Source organism: Stenella coeruleoalba (genome assembly GCF_951394435.1).
Source record: "Stenella coeruleoalba genome assembly, chromosome: 5".
NCBI classification, from domain to species: domain Eukaryota; kingdom Metazoa; phylum Chordata; class Mammalia; order Artiodactyla; family Delphinidae; genus Stenella; species Stenella coeruleoalba.
This window is the reverse complement of record NC_137150.1, coordinates 97408513-97428563: the sequence shown is the minus strand read 5'-3', so window position 1 is coordinate 97428563 and position 20051 is coordinate 97408513. Positions and strand designations below refer to the sequence as shown.

General features: G+C 37.8%; 2 protein-coding genes across 4 annotated transcripts in view; one reads left to right on the top strand and one right to left on the bottom strand.

Moving 5' to 3' along the window:
* The window catches only part of CMSS1 (cms1 ribosomal small subunit homolog), a 379245-nt gene that overhangs the window by 110184 nt on the left and 249010 nt on the right, over positions 1–20051 (top strand). The window lies entirely within an intron of this gene.
* LOC307186592 (filamin A-interacting protein 1-like) lies at positions 56–18842 on the bottom strand. Its single transcript, XM_079921890.1, has 3 exons — positions 18626–18842; positions 11841–12019; positions 56–1610 (listed from the first exon to the last, which is right to left on the bottom strand). Exons 1-3 carry the CDS (start codon positions 18758–18760, stop codon positions 1538–1540), a joined length of 387 nt encoding a protein of 128 aa, XP_079778016.1. The 5' UTR covers positions 18761–18842; the 3' UTR covers positions 56–1537.

Below are 20051 nucleotides of genomic sequence, written 5' to 3'. Positions count from 1 at the left end.
TATTACTATATATAAAATGGATAAACAACAAGGTCATACTGTATAGCACAGGGAACTGTCTTCAGTATCTTATAATAAACTGTAATGGAAAAGAATCTGAAAAAGAATGCATACGTGTTTATACACACACACACACACACACACACACACACACACATATAAAATCTGAATCACTTTGTTGTATACCAGAAACTAACACAACATTATAAATCAAGTATACTTAAGTTAAAAAAAAAAAAAAAAGCAGGGGACCTTTGGGCAGCCGTCTCCACTAAAACCAACAGCTCCTTTGAAGTCCCCGTAGCTGCTGCTACCAGTTATAGTACTCATGTTAGTGACTATGTTTGGAGAGAGTAATACACTTATTTATTCTATAAATATCCATTGGGCACTCTCTTCAAGGGGCTAGGGATACAGAGATAAACAAAACAACATGTCTCAGCTCTTGAGGAGCTTATACACGAGTGGGAAAGAGAAGGCAGAAAAGAAGCCATGATAAACAGGCTTGTCCACCTCACCTGTACTTCCTAGTGTGGGTGCCCAGTGCTTATCCTCCTGATTCAGTACACATCTTCTGTTATAAGGTTCCAGAGAACATTGGTTCTCTTTCCTCACCATACATATCTTGTTCTCAGAGCTGGACTCCTAAAGTCTTGCTTCTTCATTTCTGGATCAACTGTGTCATAGGGCCTATTTCTTATTTATTGATAATACTGAAGTAATTATTTAGATAGCTAACCAGATGGGCTTGAGCTTTGCAGGTTTTCGAGGTCTTCACCGTTCCCTATTGTATACAGCCAGCCTGCTCCTGTCATTTACCTTACCCTGCTGGCCCCTGAAGGCATTTGAGGCTGCAGCATCCTCCCCGCCACATGCCCTTTTATGTTTTGGATATATTTTTAATGAAAATAATTGTTAATAAATACACCATCTACAAGAAAGTATGACTTAGCTATCACCATTTAATAAAAGCAGAGCTTGAACATTGTTTCTGAAACATTTTGGAATTTGGGTTCATCTGAATTGCCTGTGATTGTATGTTTGTCCTTTTTTCCCTCTCTCACCCTTGTATGGTATATCTGAAGTCCAAAGAAGCTAACCAACTTTCTTTGGGTTCTTTGCATGCTTTGGTGAGTTCTGAGCGTTCAGTCATGGTACAAGAAAAGTTCGTTCCGAAGCTACAAACCTCTTTGGATTCCTGAGGCTTCTTTCTGGAACTGGAAGTGGAAACTGAGTGACTGCCCCACATGTTCCCTAACAAACAAAATAAAATCAATTTGAAAAAATACAGGCTTATTCAGAGGAGACAAGGGGGTATGTTTCAAGATTAAACCCTTCCAGTCTAGAAGAGAATTCATTTCTTGCCATCCAGAGGTTTTTTTCAGGATGAAGTTTTATCTGATTTGCTCTGCTTTGTTATTGAGGCATGCCTCACTTAGATTTCAACACAGGTGAAAATTAAGGAGTGATTTTTTTCCCCCCTTCCAACATTTTTGTTATTTTGTGCCTCTTTGTTTATTGATAAAAATCTTATCTTTCAAAGGAATGTTGAGAGTAAGCCACTGAATTCTTCTACATGAAGAAGCCACGGGGGTTCTCCATCTTTGTCTCTGCAAATAAACACATAAAAGACCATTCATTTAATCTAAGTGCTGTCCTAATGGCTTAATGCTATCATGTTTGGAAGTATGTGTATAAAACAGCTGGAGTGTTCTTGAGTAGATTATTAGCTGGAATTTGATTAATCGACAAATCTGTTTAGAGTAAGAAGTAATTTGACATAAAGCAAATGACAGTTGTGCCCCACAGGGAAATGGTCTTTTTAATTGCCACTTATATTTGGTCCTCACTAACGGGCATTACTGATAAATATTGCATTTTGAGATCTCTCTGATATCTTTGAAGGAAATGTTTACTAAACAGTGTTGTGACAGCCACACATGATTCTCTTTTCTCCTAACTTTTTTCTTTACATATATATATATATACACACACATATGTGTGTGTGTGTGAGTGTGTGTGTATATATATATATATATATATGTGTGTATATATATATATATGTATATATATATATTCCAGTGTTTGTTATGGCATGAAATGCCTTGAATGTCATATGTACTCAGAACAAAAAAAAAGCATAATATAAAGTGACAAACTGTGAGGTAGAAATTAATTATTTTGAAGAAAACACGTACTCAGCCTCATAAATCCTGCAAATATGTTTCTTCTGAAACATCTTCTGAAGATATAAGTTACCTGTTCACCAGGCATCTCAGATATTTCACGCTGTCATCAGGAAAGTCATAGAAATAAATGGGAAAATACTATGGGCATAATGTATTATGCATGATAAATAGGGAGGATACATGAGGAAGTGAGAATTGGCGAGTAGAAATTGAGTTGAATAGGAGAAATTGTTATGGAATTCTCACGTACTCCTAACCAACCGAATTATTAAAGGGGAATTTGACAAAGTGAACTTTGGATTCCACAGTGTTAAACAAATCAAACTTGTCTTTGTAAGGCCAGTACTATAAGCATTATGAACTATTGCCAAATTCGTCATGTGGTGGGAAAGGTGAGCCAGGATTCTGAATTTGGACTCTTAAGTCTTGTGTGGGATTATACAGAGAGAGGAGGTTTCAAACCTTTCAGAGAAAGAGCAACAGAAGCAGTGTTTTGGAACATCAGTGATGATAAGCCATCTGAATTTGTCGGGGAAGAGGAAATATACTGAAAGAGGAAATATACTGAAATTATATTGACAATGGCAAAATATTCTTTCAAGGAAATGTTATGTTTGAGTATGTTTTTGGTGATATGTTAGAATTTTTTTTGTCAGAAGTAACACATCTCTAAAACCAAAGCTTAAGTCAGTGGGAAAGTCTGATTCATGTTACGAACATTCACTTTACATACTTTTTAACGTCATGTTTTAAATGAGGTCAGATTCAAGTTTAGTCCCAGGCAAAGTTATGAAGTAAGAAATGGGTACTCTCCTTCATTACTAGTGATAGTATAAATAGTCTATTTATAGATGGCAATTTAGCTACAGTTTTCAAAATCCTTAAAAGTTTTATAACTTTTGACCCAGCAATTCCACACCTAAAACTTTATTCTAAGGCAACAATCAGGAGGGTGTAAAAATTAACTGGAGTATGAGGCTATTCATCATAGTGTACTTTATAAAAGTGAAAAAGTAGAAGGAATCTAAATGCCCACAATAGTGAGCTTGTTAAATAAATTACATCTATATGACACAGTAGCATTCATGTACTTAAAAATTACGGTGTTGAGGAGTAGTTGGTGATTTAGGAAAATGTTCATGATGTTTTTATTAGTGAAAATGTAGGGTACAAAAACTATGCAAAGTATGAATTGAGAGAGTTATTTTTAGCTTTTTAAATGGTTAATGTTTCTTATGTTTTTTAACTTTAAAATCCATTTTTGGATCATTCTCTCCTCCAGTGCCTTGACCCATCCTGTTTTATATCTACTCTCTCTAGGATAATCCCAAAGCTCTCAAGCTTATTTTGTTTCCCCTATCAAAATTGACTTCTTTTATATACTATTCTCCAAAGCTGGGCTAAGTGAAAAGAACTAATCCAGAAGCTAATTTATGAGAAGATATTAATGGAAAATAATAAATTAAAATGTAACAACTTTTTCTACATTTTAGTCATTTATTCAACAAATATTTATTATACTTTTCCATGCTCTTGGCCCTGCAGAGGAACTGTGAACAAAACAAATCAAAAACCCACTTAATCCCTTTAGGCAAGAAGATGTGATTAGTGTGGGGATCTTGTGACACTGGCAGGCCCAAGGAACAGTGGAGTCTTTTGGTGCACTTAAAACCCATCATTTTGCGTTGAGTCTTAACTTTGAGTATGTGGTAGGCTGTGCTTTTCATAATATCATTGCATTAACCTTTCTGTTTATGCTTCCCAAGGGGGAAATAGGTCTCCATGGTTTAGGGGGAAAAAAAGTTTTTGAGTACTATAGTGTCCAGCTCGGTGTTACAGTGTTAGATCATTACGACATTCAGCCAATACCCCTACTCTAAAGCAAGTAAGATACAACCAGGCCTAGAGAATGATCCTTCATTTGTGCCTGCTCTGTATTCTCAGTTGTCATTGCATCTGTAACACAACATTGCACTTGTTTTTGTGTCTTTGTTCCCCATACTGAAGGGTATGTCCCTTGAAAGCTTTTATTCATCATCACATCCTTAGCACTCAGCATAGGGTCCAGTTAGGTGCCTTCCTGGCAATCCATAAAATGCCCGGTGGTGTGGCACAGAGTATACAAATGAACTAATTTGAAGAAAGGCAAATTTGAAGAAAGATGCTAATGCTTACTGAGTGTCAGACACCATACTTAGCACTTTTTTAGGCATTATATAATTTAGTAATTGTAAGAACTTGTGAGATCCATATCATTTTTTTTAACAGATAGTGAAACTGAGACTTACAGAAACTAAGTACTTCGTTCAAGGTCAAATAGCTAGTAGGACCAGATGAGAGGATGGGACCATGCTTCAAACTCTTGTTGGTTCTGACTCCAGGGTCTATGCTTTTAGCTCCAATACCCTACACCCTTCCAAGGAAAGGCCTTTCTGTGCAGTGATATTTACTCATCATTTGTGCCAGGCATCTCCCATTGTAATGGCTGGCCAAAGCCATTTGGCTTCATCTTCTCATGAGAAATAATATACATTTGCCAGGAAAGTTTACCTACAAGTTGCAAATTCAGGATACAGCTTAATTCTAATGTTCCACCTTGATTTCCATTTATGAGGCAAAGTTTTCTATTTTGATATGGTTTAATGACTCTTCTCCCTCTTTACATTTTATAGTCAGATGGAACAGAAGTTTGAGGTTGCCTTTCCACATTCAGTCTTTGGCTTCCTGTTTTATAGGGCTGTTAAGCTAGTAGCTATGAGCCAGTTAGATATATTTATCCAGGGCTTACTGTATGTCCTGCATTCTCCTAGGGCCATGCGGGCTGTTGGATAATTACAGTCCTTAATATCCTTCTTGACTGACCTTTTATAATGTTGCAACGGCAGTGTCAGTACCACAGAATGAACACCTGAATCATCTATAGATTACTTTATGAGGGTCTTATCTTTTCAATTGTAATTATGTCTTAAATTTCTTTGGATTTCCCGCAATACCAAGCACAAGGCTTGAGCACCTAGTAATGATTCTGGGGAGAACAGTGCCGAATATGTTATCAGGGGAGCTAGCTTCTGGTCTGGCTCTGCTGCTGTTTAGCAGCAAGATTTGGAGGTTTCTAGCAGAGTCTTGATGGGCCTCACTTTTCACAATTCAAAAATTAGAGGGTTGGTCTAGATTGCGAGGTCTTTTCTGATTTAAATTTAGGATTCAGAGATCTCCATAATTCTTTATGATTATCTGATAGATTGATTTACTGTGGTGGAATAAACAGGAACAGAAAAGTTGTAAATTTACCTGCATTTACAAAGATGATAAGTTCAGATTTGAATATGTGACATTCAAGAAACAATAGGATGTACCTAAATCTAGATATCCTTTAAGAATGGAAATACTACAGACTTGGATTTGAAGCTGGTGGTTGAGGTGCTGTCATTCTCACTGACCTCTTTTGATAGTGTGGGTTAGAATCATAGACTTGAAGTAAAAGTTGCTTATTCGTAACAATCACATAATCACAGATTTTTAGATCTGAAAGAGACACACAAATGATGTAAGCCTGTCCTATTTTTTTTTTACATACAAGATTGGAGAAGTGGAATTTACCCAGGGTTACACACGAGCTGCAGATCCAATCTGCAGACCAGAGTCCCCTATCTCCAAGTTCCCAGTTCATCCTTCACTGTGCTCGTTATGTTTCCTTTTAGACTGCTTTTTAACATTTGTAGTATTCTTTTGTGAGCAGTAAATTCACTAATCATTGTATATACACATACACACCCAATATTATTTGTAAAGTTTAGTTCAGCTTTCTGGGAAGGAACAGCAATAAAATAGCATCATCGCTCTATCCAAATTTTAACCTCTATAATTAAATGGTTTTGTATAAAAACCACTGAATTGTGCAGTTACAAGGGTATGGTTTTGTGACATCTGTTGAAAGTTAAGTTATGATGTACAGTCCTAAATGGGTTTTTTGGTATCCTTGTGAGGTAATCGCTCTGCATCCCTACCCAGACCCTATTAGGTCTGAGGTATATGAACACTAGGCTGATCACATTGTGATTTTCTGTAGAATTATAATATCAAAATATGTGTTTGTGGTGGTCTCCATTTTGTTCTAACAAAGAACTGGATACCAATGACAAAGGTCAAATGGAGATCTGGCATCCATTTCACAACTTGCAAGACATAGCCTTGAGAGTATGTAATACATATAACTCCTTGCCAGAAAACTGAAAGGAAATGATTGCATTTGAGTACAATGCATTCTACAACAATAGTTTAGTGTGCATGAAATTTAAAACTGCTGGCTTTCCAAATATGATTTTTAAAAAGTAGACTTAGTTTATTTATTTTTAAAAAACCTTATGCCCACTGTGTTATGCTTCATGGGATATTCTTAAAAGCTGAGGTTTAAGACCAAAGAAATAGAAAATCCTAATGGCAATAGTTGCAAGATATTGAATTCTCTAGTAAAGTACTCTAGTTTAATGTGTTTATTGAGTTCTCCTGAATGTTTTATTTTCATAAGTATTTCATGTATTATATTTTTGTACCATACTGGTGCCTTTTTTTCCTACCTATCATGATCTCATAGTGCCCTGGCAGCATTAGTATCAAATCATAAAGTCTACAGTGGTGTCTCTGTTTTACACATGCACAAATGAGTTGGAGTTTTATGTCAGTGATGAACACATCTACCTACTTCACCTAGGATCTAGCACAGGACCTGGCATGTAGCAGGTATTTAGTTAATTGGGGGGTTTTTTGTTTGTTTTTAGTTTGGGGTTTTTTTGTTTTTTGTTTTAGTGAATGAATGAGTGGCAAGCAGCACTAAATAGCTAACTAGTTAGTTAAACTAACTAAAAAATTAGATAGATTAATACACTTATTCATTTATATATTTAAATTTATATATTTATATTTCAGGGGAGTATCCAAAGCCTCTAGAAAGAAGATTTGATGTTTTTTGAGAGAAGCCTTTGATAGTAATCCAATATACTCAGTTAACAGGAGGGTCAAATATAGCTCAGTGTTTCACTCACCTTTCCTGATGCCCATCTAGAAAACAGGCCTGTCGTAGTAGAAAAGAGTTGATGATGGAAATCTTTCTTTATAAAGTTGCTTCCGCCAAAGGGACGGGGGAAACACTTTGTTCTTTACTAAGGACTTAGTCCAAGGTATGGTCAAGGCAACAACCCTTGAAGCTGGGTCCCTGCTGACTTTCCTGCAAAGACCCTTCTGCCCCCTGAGCCACTATTCTATCTAGTCACACCTGCTTAGGACAGGAACAAGAAATTAATTCTGCCTGTGACTCCTTCCTTCCTATGTCGCTCTTGAGAAGCTACCATTTGAAGTCCTGCTTTATGAAACCAGAATTAACAGTGCTAACCTACTTGGCCAAGATATTATGAAAAGTAATTTCAAGCTTTAAAAAAATACATAGTTGAAGTCATTTTTAGACAGAGTTGCCATACCAATATTTGTTTCCCACTTCAGTGGTTTCAAGGCCAGAAATGCAGTAATATATATGGTTCGTATACATGGTTTGTTTTAGTGTTCTAAAAAAGAAAGCATGGTTTCAAAAAAAGGAAACTCTTTTTTTTTTTTTTTTTTTCCTTCACAGCCTTTTCCCCCATTGAAACTGAAAAAGGAAAAAAATTATGCAAGCTTTTTTGAAAGTACAGACAAAATTGGCATTTCACTTATGGGAAAATTTTGCAAAATTGCACTGACTAAAAGTGATTTTTGTTTTGGCTTTCCTGTGAAGCCATCCAGAAAGGCCAAAAATTACTGGCATTGCTTTTGTATAAAACCTTTCACATAGACGCCACTTGTAATTCAGCCAAGTACATAATTCAGGTCATCAGTGACACACACATCCACACATTGGAGCTGGTCAGTGAACAGAAGGTTGTCATGAAATGTCGCTATAATTATTTTATGGACAGACCAAACTGCACAGATTACAGCGAAGGAAACTTTGCATTAACACGCTTGGGAACAGGGTTTCCTGAGCTGTTCCCTGCCCCCACCCTCCTGCAGTGGGAAAGCCAATTGTTTACTGATTACGACAGCGACATCACTTGGCAAACATTTTGGCCTAAACTCAATGTGTGACATCAGTCTCCTTTAGGGTTTTCCACATAAAATGAATTCTCCGAAGAAAACACAGAAATTGAGCCTTAATTTGAAATCCATTATTACACCCTCTAAGGTCTCATTAACTATCTCAATCATGTATTTCTTAATTTTTATTTTCTTTCCAAGTAGATATTATCTAACACTAAAAATACAATCACTAAACTTTCACAGTATTTTTCAGAGTTTCAATCAGATAGTCCTTTAGTTATATTTACTCAAACCACGTTTATGGGGGTTATGATATTCTTTCTTTCTTTCTTTGTACTGAGGGTCACTGATTCGGGAGTGGCTTACATCACTTTGTTTGAGGAAGGAAGTAAACATTATTCTTTGACTCCTTAGAATAAATTAGTCTTGCTTTTGTGAAGGGTGGCTGCATGTTTGAGAGGAAGTACTCTCACTAAAGTTAGGTTTGTGTTCTGTCATTTCTTGTCAGAGAATGAGACACATGAATGGTATTTTACTCTCTTGTGTAAGCACCTCCTCTGTATATATTTATCTGAAATTATTAGTTTCCCCCACCTCTTTGTTAGATGGTGTTCATTTAGTATTTTTATGCACATGGCCTTAAAGCAAGTGGAAGTCAGTTATGCCTCATGAGGCCCACAGTCTCCCTGCTACAAGCAGGGGGGCCAGGAAGGGCCAGTGCACCAGCAGTGCCAAGATATGGGAATTGTGATGTACAGATGGAGCCGGAGAATTGTCTGTGTATCATGTGAGTCAAGAAGAGCCTTAGCATTCTCACACCCAAAGAGTTCCATCTGGAAGCTGTTCCTGGGCAAACAGAAATAGCTGAATATTCCCATATCTTCTGGAGTGGCTAAACAGGGATTGAGAATCACTTCAGTCATTTTTTCCTATTTTTTGGTAATGGTTTGTTTACTTTCATTATTCTTCAAGACAAAAAACCTTTGCATCCTATATGGCTAAAAAATGTGATCTTTTAAATTCTCCCTCTTAAACTACTTTGATACATGTAGAAATACCGTTCTTAATATACTGATTCCTTGGTGTACAATTTACATTCGTCCCACTATTTTCCTTTTCCTCTAGCCCGTGGCCTTTGTTCCTAGTGCTCTTTTGTTCTCATTTCTCAGTGTTGTTCCTCTTTGCTCTCTTGATTTAAATAATCTTCACCATCTGCCCACCAGCTTTACAGTGTTACTTCTGGATAGCCCTCCTCAGCCTTCCTTCAGAAGATAGTAGAGAGACAATGGTGAACATTAGAACTATACCACCAACAGCCTTTCACATTTCCACCCTAAATCTGTATCCTTTTGCCTTCTCCATTAACGTGGTTAAGCCCCCGGGGGCAGGGACCTCCAGTACCTCTTTGTTCTATGGCAGGCAGCACTCTGAGGATGGTCAATAAATGTTCATAATAATGAGAGATGAAAGGAAGTGTCCGTGTTCAACAAGTTAGTGCCAAATAAGTTTTGGAGGCCAAATGAGGCCACAGGTGCCAAATCACAAGGGTTCGAAATAATATTTAATATGACATTGTCTCATTGAATAACAAATCCTATAGTGTAAGGTCTGAGCCAGATCTTCCCTTGGTGCCAGACTTCTTTTGCTCCTTTAATCTGCCCTGAAGATATTTCAGGTTCATGAGAGGCAAGGTAACAAGACCCCCTCTCTATGTAATGAGTAGAAAACAAACCCCTGATGAATGTAGAAAAAGAAACTGGATGTGAGAGCCATTGAATCTCTAGTGCTCTGACGACTACCATGAAGTGCACTGAAAAGAAATGAAAGTTTGCCATTAGCGTAGCTATTATGTAACTTTGATTACCTAGTTAAAATATGAATTGTAAGTAGTCAAATAAAACAGTTGAGGCTACTAGTATTTTAGAAAAGGGAACTCACAGTAATTTTTTTTTCTGTATTTTTCTGTGATTGTTAGAATCTAGCATCATTAGCTCTGTAACTCATAAGAGAAGTATACATGGAATAACAAAAGTGACATGAAGGTCCAGTAAAAATTTGACATTACTGAGATTGGTTATTTTCTATCTTTGCAGTATTAATAGAGAGGAGTCATTGTTCTTTCAATTTAAAATGGATGTTCATACTTTCTAAGGTAATTCAGAACAGAGGGTCAAAGTTGAGCAAAATAACCTGCTTTCCATACGGTTATAAAATGTTTACCAACCATTTTCTCCCTTTTTGTAGCCAAGCTTCTCTAAATACTAGTTCACATTTTAAGCTTCTATGTTCTCATTTCTTATTTATTCTTCAAAGTATTGCAATTTGGCTTCTGCCTTCACTGTTTTATTGAAAGGGCTCATTAAGTTCTTCAGTATCTTCCTTGTTGCCATCTTGGGACATTTGGTCATCCTTTTCTGTATTATCTGGTGCTGTTTGCTCACTCTTTCTTGAAAGTCTTCCCTTGCTTGGTTCCTTGCTTTCTCTTCTAGTTGTTCTAATCCTCCACCATTCTTCATTCCTTCTCAGCTTCCTTTCTTGACCCATTTTTCTGGAGGAAAACCCTAATTTGATGGGTTGTTGTGTTGTTTTCTAGAGTTCCCATCTCAAAATTCTCTCCCCTCACCACACCAGCACCCATAACTTCAGCTATCACTGGCTACAAATACACATCACCAGCCCAGCCTTTTCCAGACCTATATTTCTAACGGTGGGTTGTCTGTTTAGACACATCCTTCTCCCCACTGAACATTGGAATACACCAGGTACTTCATGCTCAACTTGTCTAAAACAGGACCCCCTCCATCTTTTGAACTATCTCCCCAACCAGAAATCCTGCAACAACAAAAAGCTGTGCCCCATTCCTGCTTTCTGTACCTTGGTGAAGAACTAGGAGTATAACTTCCTGTTTTCCTTGCTCTGCTCTCTAGTCACATTAGTCACTAATTCATATTGACTATACGTCATAAATAATTCTTATTATGCCCCATCCTCCCTAACCCTATAGCCATTGGAACACATACCTGCCCCTGTCTTTCTTCCGTCTTTCCTTAATGGTTCCTTAAGAAAGCATCCCTGATAACTCATTCTCCTTCTCATAATTTGTCATTTGCTCCTTCTCGCCAACAGTATAAAATCCAGCTGCTCATGTCTAGCGTTTCCTTTTCTCACACCCTGTGCTGTAGCCATGTGGAAAGCTTTAGTTCCCTCAGTACCCATACTCTTCTCTTACCTCTATGCTGTGGCACTTATTCCTGCCCCTGCCTTGTATGTGGTCTCCATTCTTGTTTGCACAGGGACTAGACCCGTTACCTCCTCTCTGCAGCTTTCACAGGGCACTCCCTTGAAGAATCAGTTGCCCAGCACTTATGTTTCCACAGTCCTGTCACACCCGGTTATTCTTGCATTGTATTGATATTGTTTTTAAACATATCCTTTTCCTCACTCTTGGCCATGAGATTTTTAAGACCAGAGGTTGTCATATTTACCTTGTATCCCTGTATCCCTTGGTATAATGCCCAGCGCATAGTAGAGGTTAGTAAGAATTTGCAGAATAGGTCACTGTCTTGTCCAAAGTAGCCTTACCTTTCACGTTCCTGTTCTAGCAAGCTTATGAATTCATCACTCTTCTCCATGTATTCTTTATGTTTTCTCTTTTCTTCCTCCAACTCTAATATGGTTTGCCTGTGAGATTTTTCTACCATTAAAAGCTGTTCCAGGATTCGTCTGTGAGATTCTTTATGTTTTTCCACGACTTTGTCCAACTACAAAAGAAAATACATTAATAGTCTAAGTACAAATCATTCATAATACTGCCATCTCTCCCTCTTTTAGAAATATCCAAGTTTTAACAAATTAATTCAACAGTGGGTTTATGATTTCCTTGTTTAGTTTTTTAGCATTACTCTTGTTAATTGATACTTTTTGATGTTTCAACACAAATGTAACTTTCTTACTGTCTTTTTTTTTTTGGCCGCACCACGTGGCTTGTGGGATCTTAGTTCCCATGTCATCATTTTTTTTTTTTAACCAGAAAGAAACATTTGTTCCTCTGTAAATATCTGAACAATTTCTCCATACCCCCTTTTTGCTACTTCCTTTTCTCTCCAGGGAAACCATATCAGAGAAATGATGGAAAGTAAAGGAATCCTTGTACAGTGTTTGATTCTGCCACTTCCCTAGCTGCCCAGCCCTCCCTAAAGTACTCTGCTCACGTACATCTCTTGGGTCCATGGTCTGTTTTTCAGTGCATTATTCATAAAGGTGTTTGTGTATTTTTTTCAAATTCTTGTTAATCAATTCTGTGTTGGTATAGACCTGGTGTAAACACCAAGTCCTTTCTGGTTTCTGTGGCCTACTTATATCTCTATTATAAAACAATTACCCCGTGTCTTGTTTACTTTTGTCTCCTCTGCTAGACTGTGAACTCCCTGAAAGCAGGGCCTACATTCTATTTTTCTTAAATTCTTAACATCTAATAGAGTGCTTTGCTTATAGTAGGTGCCCAGTATATGCTTACAGATTGAAAACAAAATAAGCAAACAAGGAATCAAGAAAGAAAAGAGGGAAGTAGACTGATTAAAACAAAAGCTTCAGGATCTTTGACCAGTGATAAATTAAAATCCATTTAAGAACATGGTTTTGAAAGCATGTGACTGTCTAGATTAGTTAAATACTAAACTATAACTGATAATATTGGTTGATTTTGCCCTTTGCCTTTATTGTAAAAGACTGAAAATTTGTGACCCTGAATTTGAAGCCAGTTTAAATCATACATCCTTAAAAAGCACATACTTAACTAGGAATCCAAAGCACAAAAATGGCCAAATGATTTCAGAAAAAGAAGGGAATAAAGGTGTCCCAGCATACAGAACCCAACTGACCTCTAAACGCTTAGGCTGGTTGTCTAGTTTTCTAATATGGGTTTATAATGGTGCCTTAACACACACAAAATACTTCATTATGTCATATAGGTGATGATTTTTAATTAATGTGACCAATCCTTTTGTGGAAGCTGAAATTGCTAAGTTGTATTGCTTGCTGGCAGAGTCACTTTTAACTAATGACCATCCTCTGAGAGGGAGGTTGTAGTTTTAATTGTCCTGGGTCTCAAGCAACAACAGTTCTCTGAAAACTTCCAGTTGCCCAAACACTAGACTGCATTATATGGGAAATTCAAATCAACTGCTTTTAGAATTTGAGAGTGAAATAGTAATAGAATCAGCCTTAATTTAGGGAGCTTGACGTTTGACTTAGAGAAACATTCAATTTATCACAAGATCGGCCCTAGAATTAATAAATAAATAATTATAATAGGTATTTAGTAAAGCATAAATGAATGACTAAGGGAGGCTTCATAAAGGAAACTTCCTCAGATAGCTTCTTGTAGTTGTATGGACATGAATATTAAACTTAGTTTAGCCCAAAAAGAGAAGGTTTAGTTAATCTACTATTGCTTTCCATTGTGTTTTTCCTCCTTATTTTGTTTGTTTGCTTGTTTGTTTGTTTGTAGGGAAAAGGAAGGAAAGTTGGAAAGAATCATTGCCCGTTGTTACATAATCTCCTAAGGGCTCTCCCTTCCTTCAGCCTCACCCCCATCCAGCCTGTCCTGATCAGTGACAGCACAATCTTCCACCAGTGGGATTACTCCACTCTCCTATTCAGAGCTGAAAGGTTTCTCACCATCTGGCCTCCTGACACTTCCACCCCATTCTCATTCCATACCTTCCCGTTTTTCTCACCCAGCCTTTAGCCACACCAGACTTCAGGTAGTTCTTAGAACACACCGTGGTGCTTCAAGACTGCTTTTTTCAGTGCCGGGACATATAAACCTTTTTCCCCTTCCACCCAAAACTTTTCCTGTTCTTCCTTTATGGCTTTCTCTGGTCACTCCTGAGTAGAATTATTTGTTTCTTCATATCAGTGAAATGTCTAATTCTCTGGGTTTTCCTTCTCTCACCTTCCATGACTCTTGAAGAATGGCCTATATTTACTGCATGCTGTTTGGTGCTAAGGACCTCATGTTTGTCAACAGCAGAAATTGGAAAGGTGTCAAATAGGGACCTTGCAGAGGGAAAGTTCCCAAAGAAAGTGTAAGTGATTCTAGATATGTTTTAGCTTATGCTTGAAGTTTTATTCTGTGCCTTCGTTTCTCCATACCCAAAATGCCTCTTAGAAAATATGCCAGTTGTTCTTAATTCAGTCTCTTCTTCATTCCTACAGATCAAATGATGGACCTGAGCTTGTCTGAACTCATTTCATTTTCCACCAATTGTGTGTGTGTGCTTGGCCAAGCCACTTAACCGTTGTGTACTTCAGGTTTTTCGATTATAAATGTAGTGGTTGGCCTTGATTTCTAAGATCAATTGTATTGCCACAGTTTTCTCAAGGCCACAACTATTTATTAAGCGTCTATTATGCTATATGCATTTAGTACTATGATAGTTGCCATGGGAGAATTTTAAAGTCTCAATGCTTATACTCTTACTAGGCAGATAAGATATACACACTAAACAATTAGGAGCAGTATAAGGTGGTGTATCATTAAGCACTAAGGGACTATCAAAGAACCACTGCCCCTTTTTGATCTAGCCCCACTTGTGGATTGAATGAAGCCTGGGGAAGAAAACAGGAAGACTCAGTCACTTTAGGGAGTGTCAGGGGAAGAAAGATTAAAAAGATAACTCATTAATGTTTACTGTGCAATAACAAGCTTACCATTTTAGCCTCCCTGATGTCATATCCTACCCGCAACCGCTAATACAATCCAACTCCTTGCCTAGGATGAAGGAAGTCCAATGTGTTCCAATAGGTTGGATTCTCCCGTGGTCAAAAAGAGTGAAGGACAGAGAGATCGTCAGTCTTTTTGCTTTTGGTTGCTTAATATATGTTTAGGAAAGAATAATGACCTTTGTTTTAATAGCTCCTGAGTCACAGACCACCCTAATTTGGGGCTTTGTCTTCTTTCTGAGCTATGGCTTTGGTTCTCTTTGTTCTTTTTTGTTGGGTATTTGAAGATTGTCTTTTTCTTTGATTACCCTGAATATACTAGTAGAGATAAAGCTGGTTCAGACAGTAGAGAAATTATTTGGCTGTTTTAGTAGATCAAAGGTAACCAAATATGCTATTCATAAAATGCTCCATCTTCTTCCCTGTCTTTACTGAAACCTGGTTTTCCTGGATAATGCTAGCATCCTAAAATAGAGACTGCCCATTCTCACACTGCCTCAGTATCTCAGATACTGGAAATGGGGGCATGATTCTTGTCTCAGCATGACCCCTACCGGACTCTTCTGAAAGCCCTTCCTTGTTTTGCTGTCACCCTGAATGGTGATAGTCCTGTGTCATTCTTATTCGGTCATCTACTGAGCTTCAGATCACTCTCACAATATACCTCTCAACTGTCCATCTTGGTAGCATTCTGGGTGTGCCAGCTCACCCAGCCATGCTCAGAAGAGAAAAACCAGAGGCTATACTGCAAAATGAATATGTCTTTTGGTTCCTAGCACTGGAAGATTGTGGATTACAGAAGAGAAAGATTGAAAATATGTGGAGCCAGAAGCTAGTCTGAGGAAATTTCCCTTTTTAGTTCCTGGCTTCAGGATTTCTCTAGCTGCATGTAAAGCTCATCCATGCACTTAAGAGTATGCTAGATATTTTATCTAATGTTTTTATGTATTTTTTAGTGATATGATTTCATGATATGTCATCCACAATGTTTCTGGAAATGGAATTTCTTTATGTTCTACTTGAGTAACCCCTACTCATTCTCTGGAACTTGGCTTTCCTGATTCTTCTATCTCAATTCGATCCCCCATTATACTCCCTCATAATGCTTTGTGGTTTTCACCACAAAAATTAACATAGTGTGTATTATATACTTATTGTGTGATCACTTGTTGTCTGTCACTCTTAAAAGAGACATTAAGCACCCTGAAGACAGGAAGCACAACTATTTTTATACAATGAAAATTATGAAATGAAATTTAAAAGCTGAACTATATAGTTGCTTAAAATAAGTATCAATACTTTAAGAATTGCCCTAAGGTAATGCTAATAAGGTATGTAGATTCTTTTATTATAGTACCTTGATAAATCCAAACTGTTGTTATATTTTTCTTGATATCTTTTTTGGAAGAACTAAGAATATGTTAGGCCATTAACTCAAGTATCTTTTTTAAGGTAACTTTTAGTATAGAAACCTAGGTTGGAAAGGAATAGGAGGTTAAAACTGTTCTGGACTCTGAGTTTTTCCCTCCCTCTCTCCCCATCCACATCCTTTGTTCTAGCTTGCAGGCCTCCACCTTAAGTCAGTGTTCCTAACATATGACATAGCTGAGAACAGTTTGTTTTTCTAAGGTATTTTGCCTTATGACTAGATAAATCCCCTTTAGTTTACCCTAGACATGGTTGAGATTTTTCACATTTTTTTAAAAGAACACTATGAGGAAAATAAAAGGAGGAAGATGGAGGAAAACAAAATAATAAATTTTTAGCATGCACATCCTTACCCTGATGTAATTAGGGTGCCCTCCAGTATGGTCTTAGTGGGAACACCCCACTTTATTTCTTTTCTTCAGCCCTATCTAGGGACTCCTAGTCAGAATTTCCCTTTATTGTTTATTTTCTGGATATCCCCCCTCACCCATTACTTCTAGATAGAGGAAAAGGGTAGGCAACTGGGTTGTTGGGTAGATAGAATTATAGGGGCTTCAAGGAACTGGGAGAGACTGGTAGCTGAGGAGAGAAATCTATCAGGCGGAAGTAGGCAAGAGAAGAAAACGGACAAATCATGGAGATGGGAATGTAAGAAGTGTGTGTGTGTGTGTGTGTGTGTGTGTGTGTCTGTGTGTGTGTGTGTCTGTGTGTGTGTGTGTGTCTGTGTAGGGGTATCTGTTGGTTGAGTAATCAAGGAAGGTTGGATTCATAAAGCAGGGCCAAATTATGGGTAACTTTTAGGGACACTTTGCAGAGTTAGGATTGCAAGCATTTGCAGAGAGGGTGTTTCCAGTTTTGCCTGTGTACAATAGAATTATTTACTTACAAAAGTAGCTAAAACTTTTCCTACTGATTTCAGGATAAGTTTGGAATTATTCTGTTTCATTTTACTCTGAAGTGTTGAGGGGTTGTGCCATTTGTGGAGTTTTGTGAGTATATGTTCAGTGATAATTAACTTGCATTTGCACTTATACTGGTTGGGGAATTTGTGCTTAATGCTGTTTCACAGTCACTGTGTTGGGAGCCAGAATACAGTTTTAACACTATTGACTTGAATGAGGCTTCGGCTCCTCTTGTTTAAAATTTGGATTAAAGCGCAATCAACAGACTTTGGGTGGTCTCATCCTCACCCTCACCCCTCAGAGAAGCAGATCCATATGACCAAACTCTTTCACAATTTGGCAAGATGGTAGGCTTCTGTCATGAGACACTCAAGACAAGAATAGCAAGGACATTAGAGGTCAGTCCTGAGGTAGGTTGCCAGAGCGTATGTGGGGGAAATTTGCCCAAAATTTGCTTTCACTCTCTCTAGCCTTAACTTATGCTCCTAGTTGTTTACTTTTTATAAAAATGAAAAATTATGAAATTTTCCATTGAGGTCTCAGAAGAAAATAGAAGAATAAAGTAAGGATGCCAAGGAGTTTCAGAAATATCAGCAAGTAAAAGAGCAAGCAGTGCTGTATCTTTGTGCAGTGGTGGCCGTATTGAGACTGTTCATCTTTGCTGTTGTCATTGTTGGGCATACTTGGTGGGAGAAAAGTCTTTACTGTCATTAAACTTTTGAAGGAAAAAGAAGTTATGTGTTCATCTAAAACGTATACTTTCTAAAACTCTGTTTCCTGGATAATTCTTCAGATCGTTTCCATTCATGCTCAGAATTTCTATGACATAATACTTCAGTGTTTTCAAAGAAATTAACTTCTATGGTTAAACTTTATCTGTTTTTTATTATTGCCTTCAGATCTCCAAAAGAAGTGCAGATTCCTCTGTGTGTGTGTGTGTGTGTGTGTGTGTGTGTGTGTGTGTCTGGGTCTGGGTCTGAGTGTGTATGTCTGTGTGTATCTGTGTGTGTCTGTGTGTCTATGTGTTTATACAAGAGGGAAAGAGGGGGAGAGAGCAAAAGAGAGGAATTCTCTTGCATTTGTTAGGTTTTAGTCTAATGTCAAGAAACAAACCCAGTGGGAACATCCCATCCATGATTTATTCTCCTTTTCTTTCCTGTAGAGCATGTAGTATTTATCTACCTGGGGAAGATTTTAAACATACAACTATAAATAATCGAAAAAGGAGTTACATGTCCTGCTCACCTGCCAGGCCTAGTGCTTTACTGGCTGGTGAGCTTACTCGGTACACACCCCTGATGTGATACATACCTCATTCATTGGTTTCTCATAGATGTCCTCCTGCCAAGGGGCAGATTTTGCTTGAAAAGCATCTCGCTGGAGAGCTTCTAGCACCTTTTTTGGAGTGACAAACCCATACTGAGCTTCCAGCAAAGCCAAGTCCATTTTATCAGCCTTTAAAATGCCTATGACTTCATCTCGAGCCTGCAGGAACAAAAAGCATTTCAGAAAGCCCACTTTATCTACCAGCAGTCTCTGCAAGTGATTTCTTGTGTAGTTGAGTATTTTTTCTCTTCTCCTTCAAATATAAACAAATCATATTTGGTTATAGCACCTTTTAGAAAAGGTAGCAAAACTATGTCCCTTTACTTCATCCTTCTTACAGTCTAGTTACACATTAATAATGTTTTTAAAAGTGATCACTATACAACATGGGGAGACTCTACATTTTTTATTGTGTTTGACAAGCAGATAACATGATATGCCTCAATGGACTGGCATTTTCATTTTCAGGGATAGGAAATAAGATTCTTCTATATATGTAGCAGCTGTTTTTAGTTTTTTGTATAGGTTAATAATGCCAGGGCAAGTCTAGGAGCCAGTTCATGTGAGGTACAAAAGCACCTATTGTTGTTTAAACCAGTCCAGAAGTCATCTGCTATTATTGTTACCCATACGTGCCTGTGCACTGAAGCTTGTGAGCAGCATGGGCAGAGGATGTGACCTTTCACAATGTGCATGCCAATCGCATGTCATAACAACAGCCCTTTTAGATGTGATTAATTGCTCTTCGTGCTGCCAGAAGAGAATTCTGTGAATGTGTACTTTGATTTCATGTATATACAAGTATGAAGCACAAATACCTATTTCTGTGGCAGCCACCACACAAAATTCATAAGCAGCCTTCCCCTTGAAGCATGAGGGGGATAATTCTAACCCAGCTGACCTGCAGTTCTCCCTCCAGAATGCTGAGAAGAAATAATAAGTCGTCTCTTGAGAGGTCTTCTCCTTGGTGGCCATTACCACTGTGTGACTTAGGATACGGAAGCATTGCATCCGACTCACTGGTGGGGTCTTTGTCTTGCTGTCTCTGCTTCATGTTCTCAGGACCTTGGAAACTGTAGTCTTCACTATGTCTTGGAAATTGCTTTTGGGCTGAGCCCTCTGTGTCACTGCTTCTGGAACGCATTCTTTAAGGGCTGGAAAGAAGGAAGACAATTTGTAACTCTTAGTGGAAGTAGAGTTTTAATAAGAGCTCCTATTACTGCTTTGACAAGTCTGCACTCTTGTTATATTTACCACAGCCAAAGACTCGATCTTTCTGAAGTCTACAGCAGAGAAGGGCATTAGCAGATTCATAAATCACAGTCTTATTTATACTTCTGTTTTTAAAATCAACATTTTAAAAAATGTGTTCTGCTTTGATTAAGGCCACTTATGTCCATGGGTAAACAGA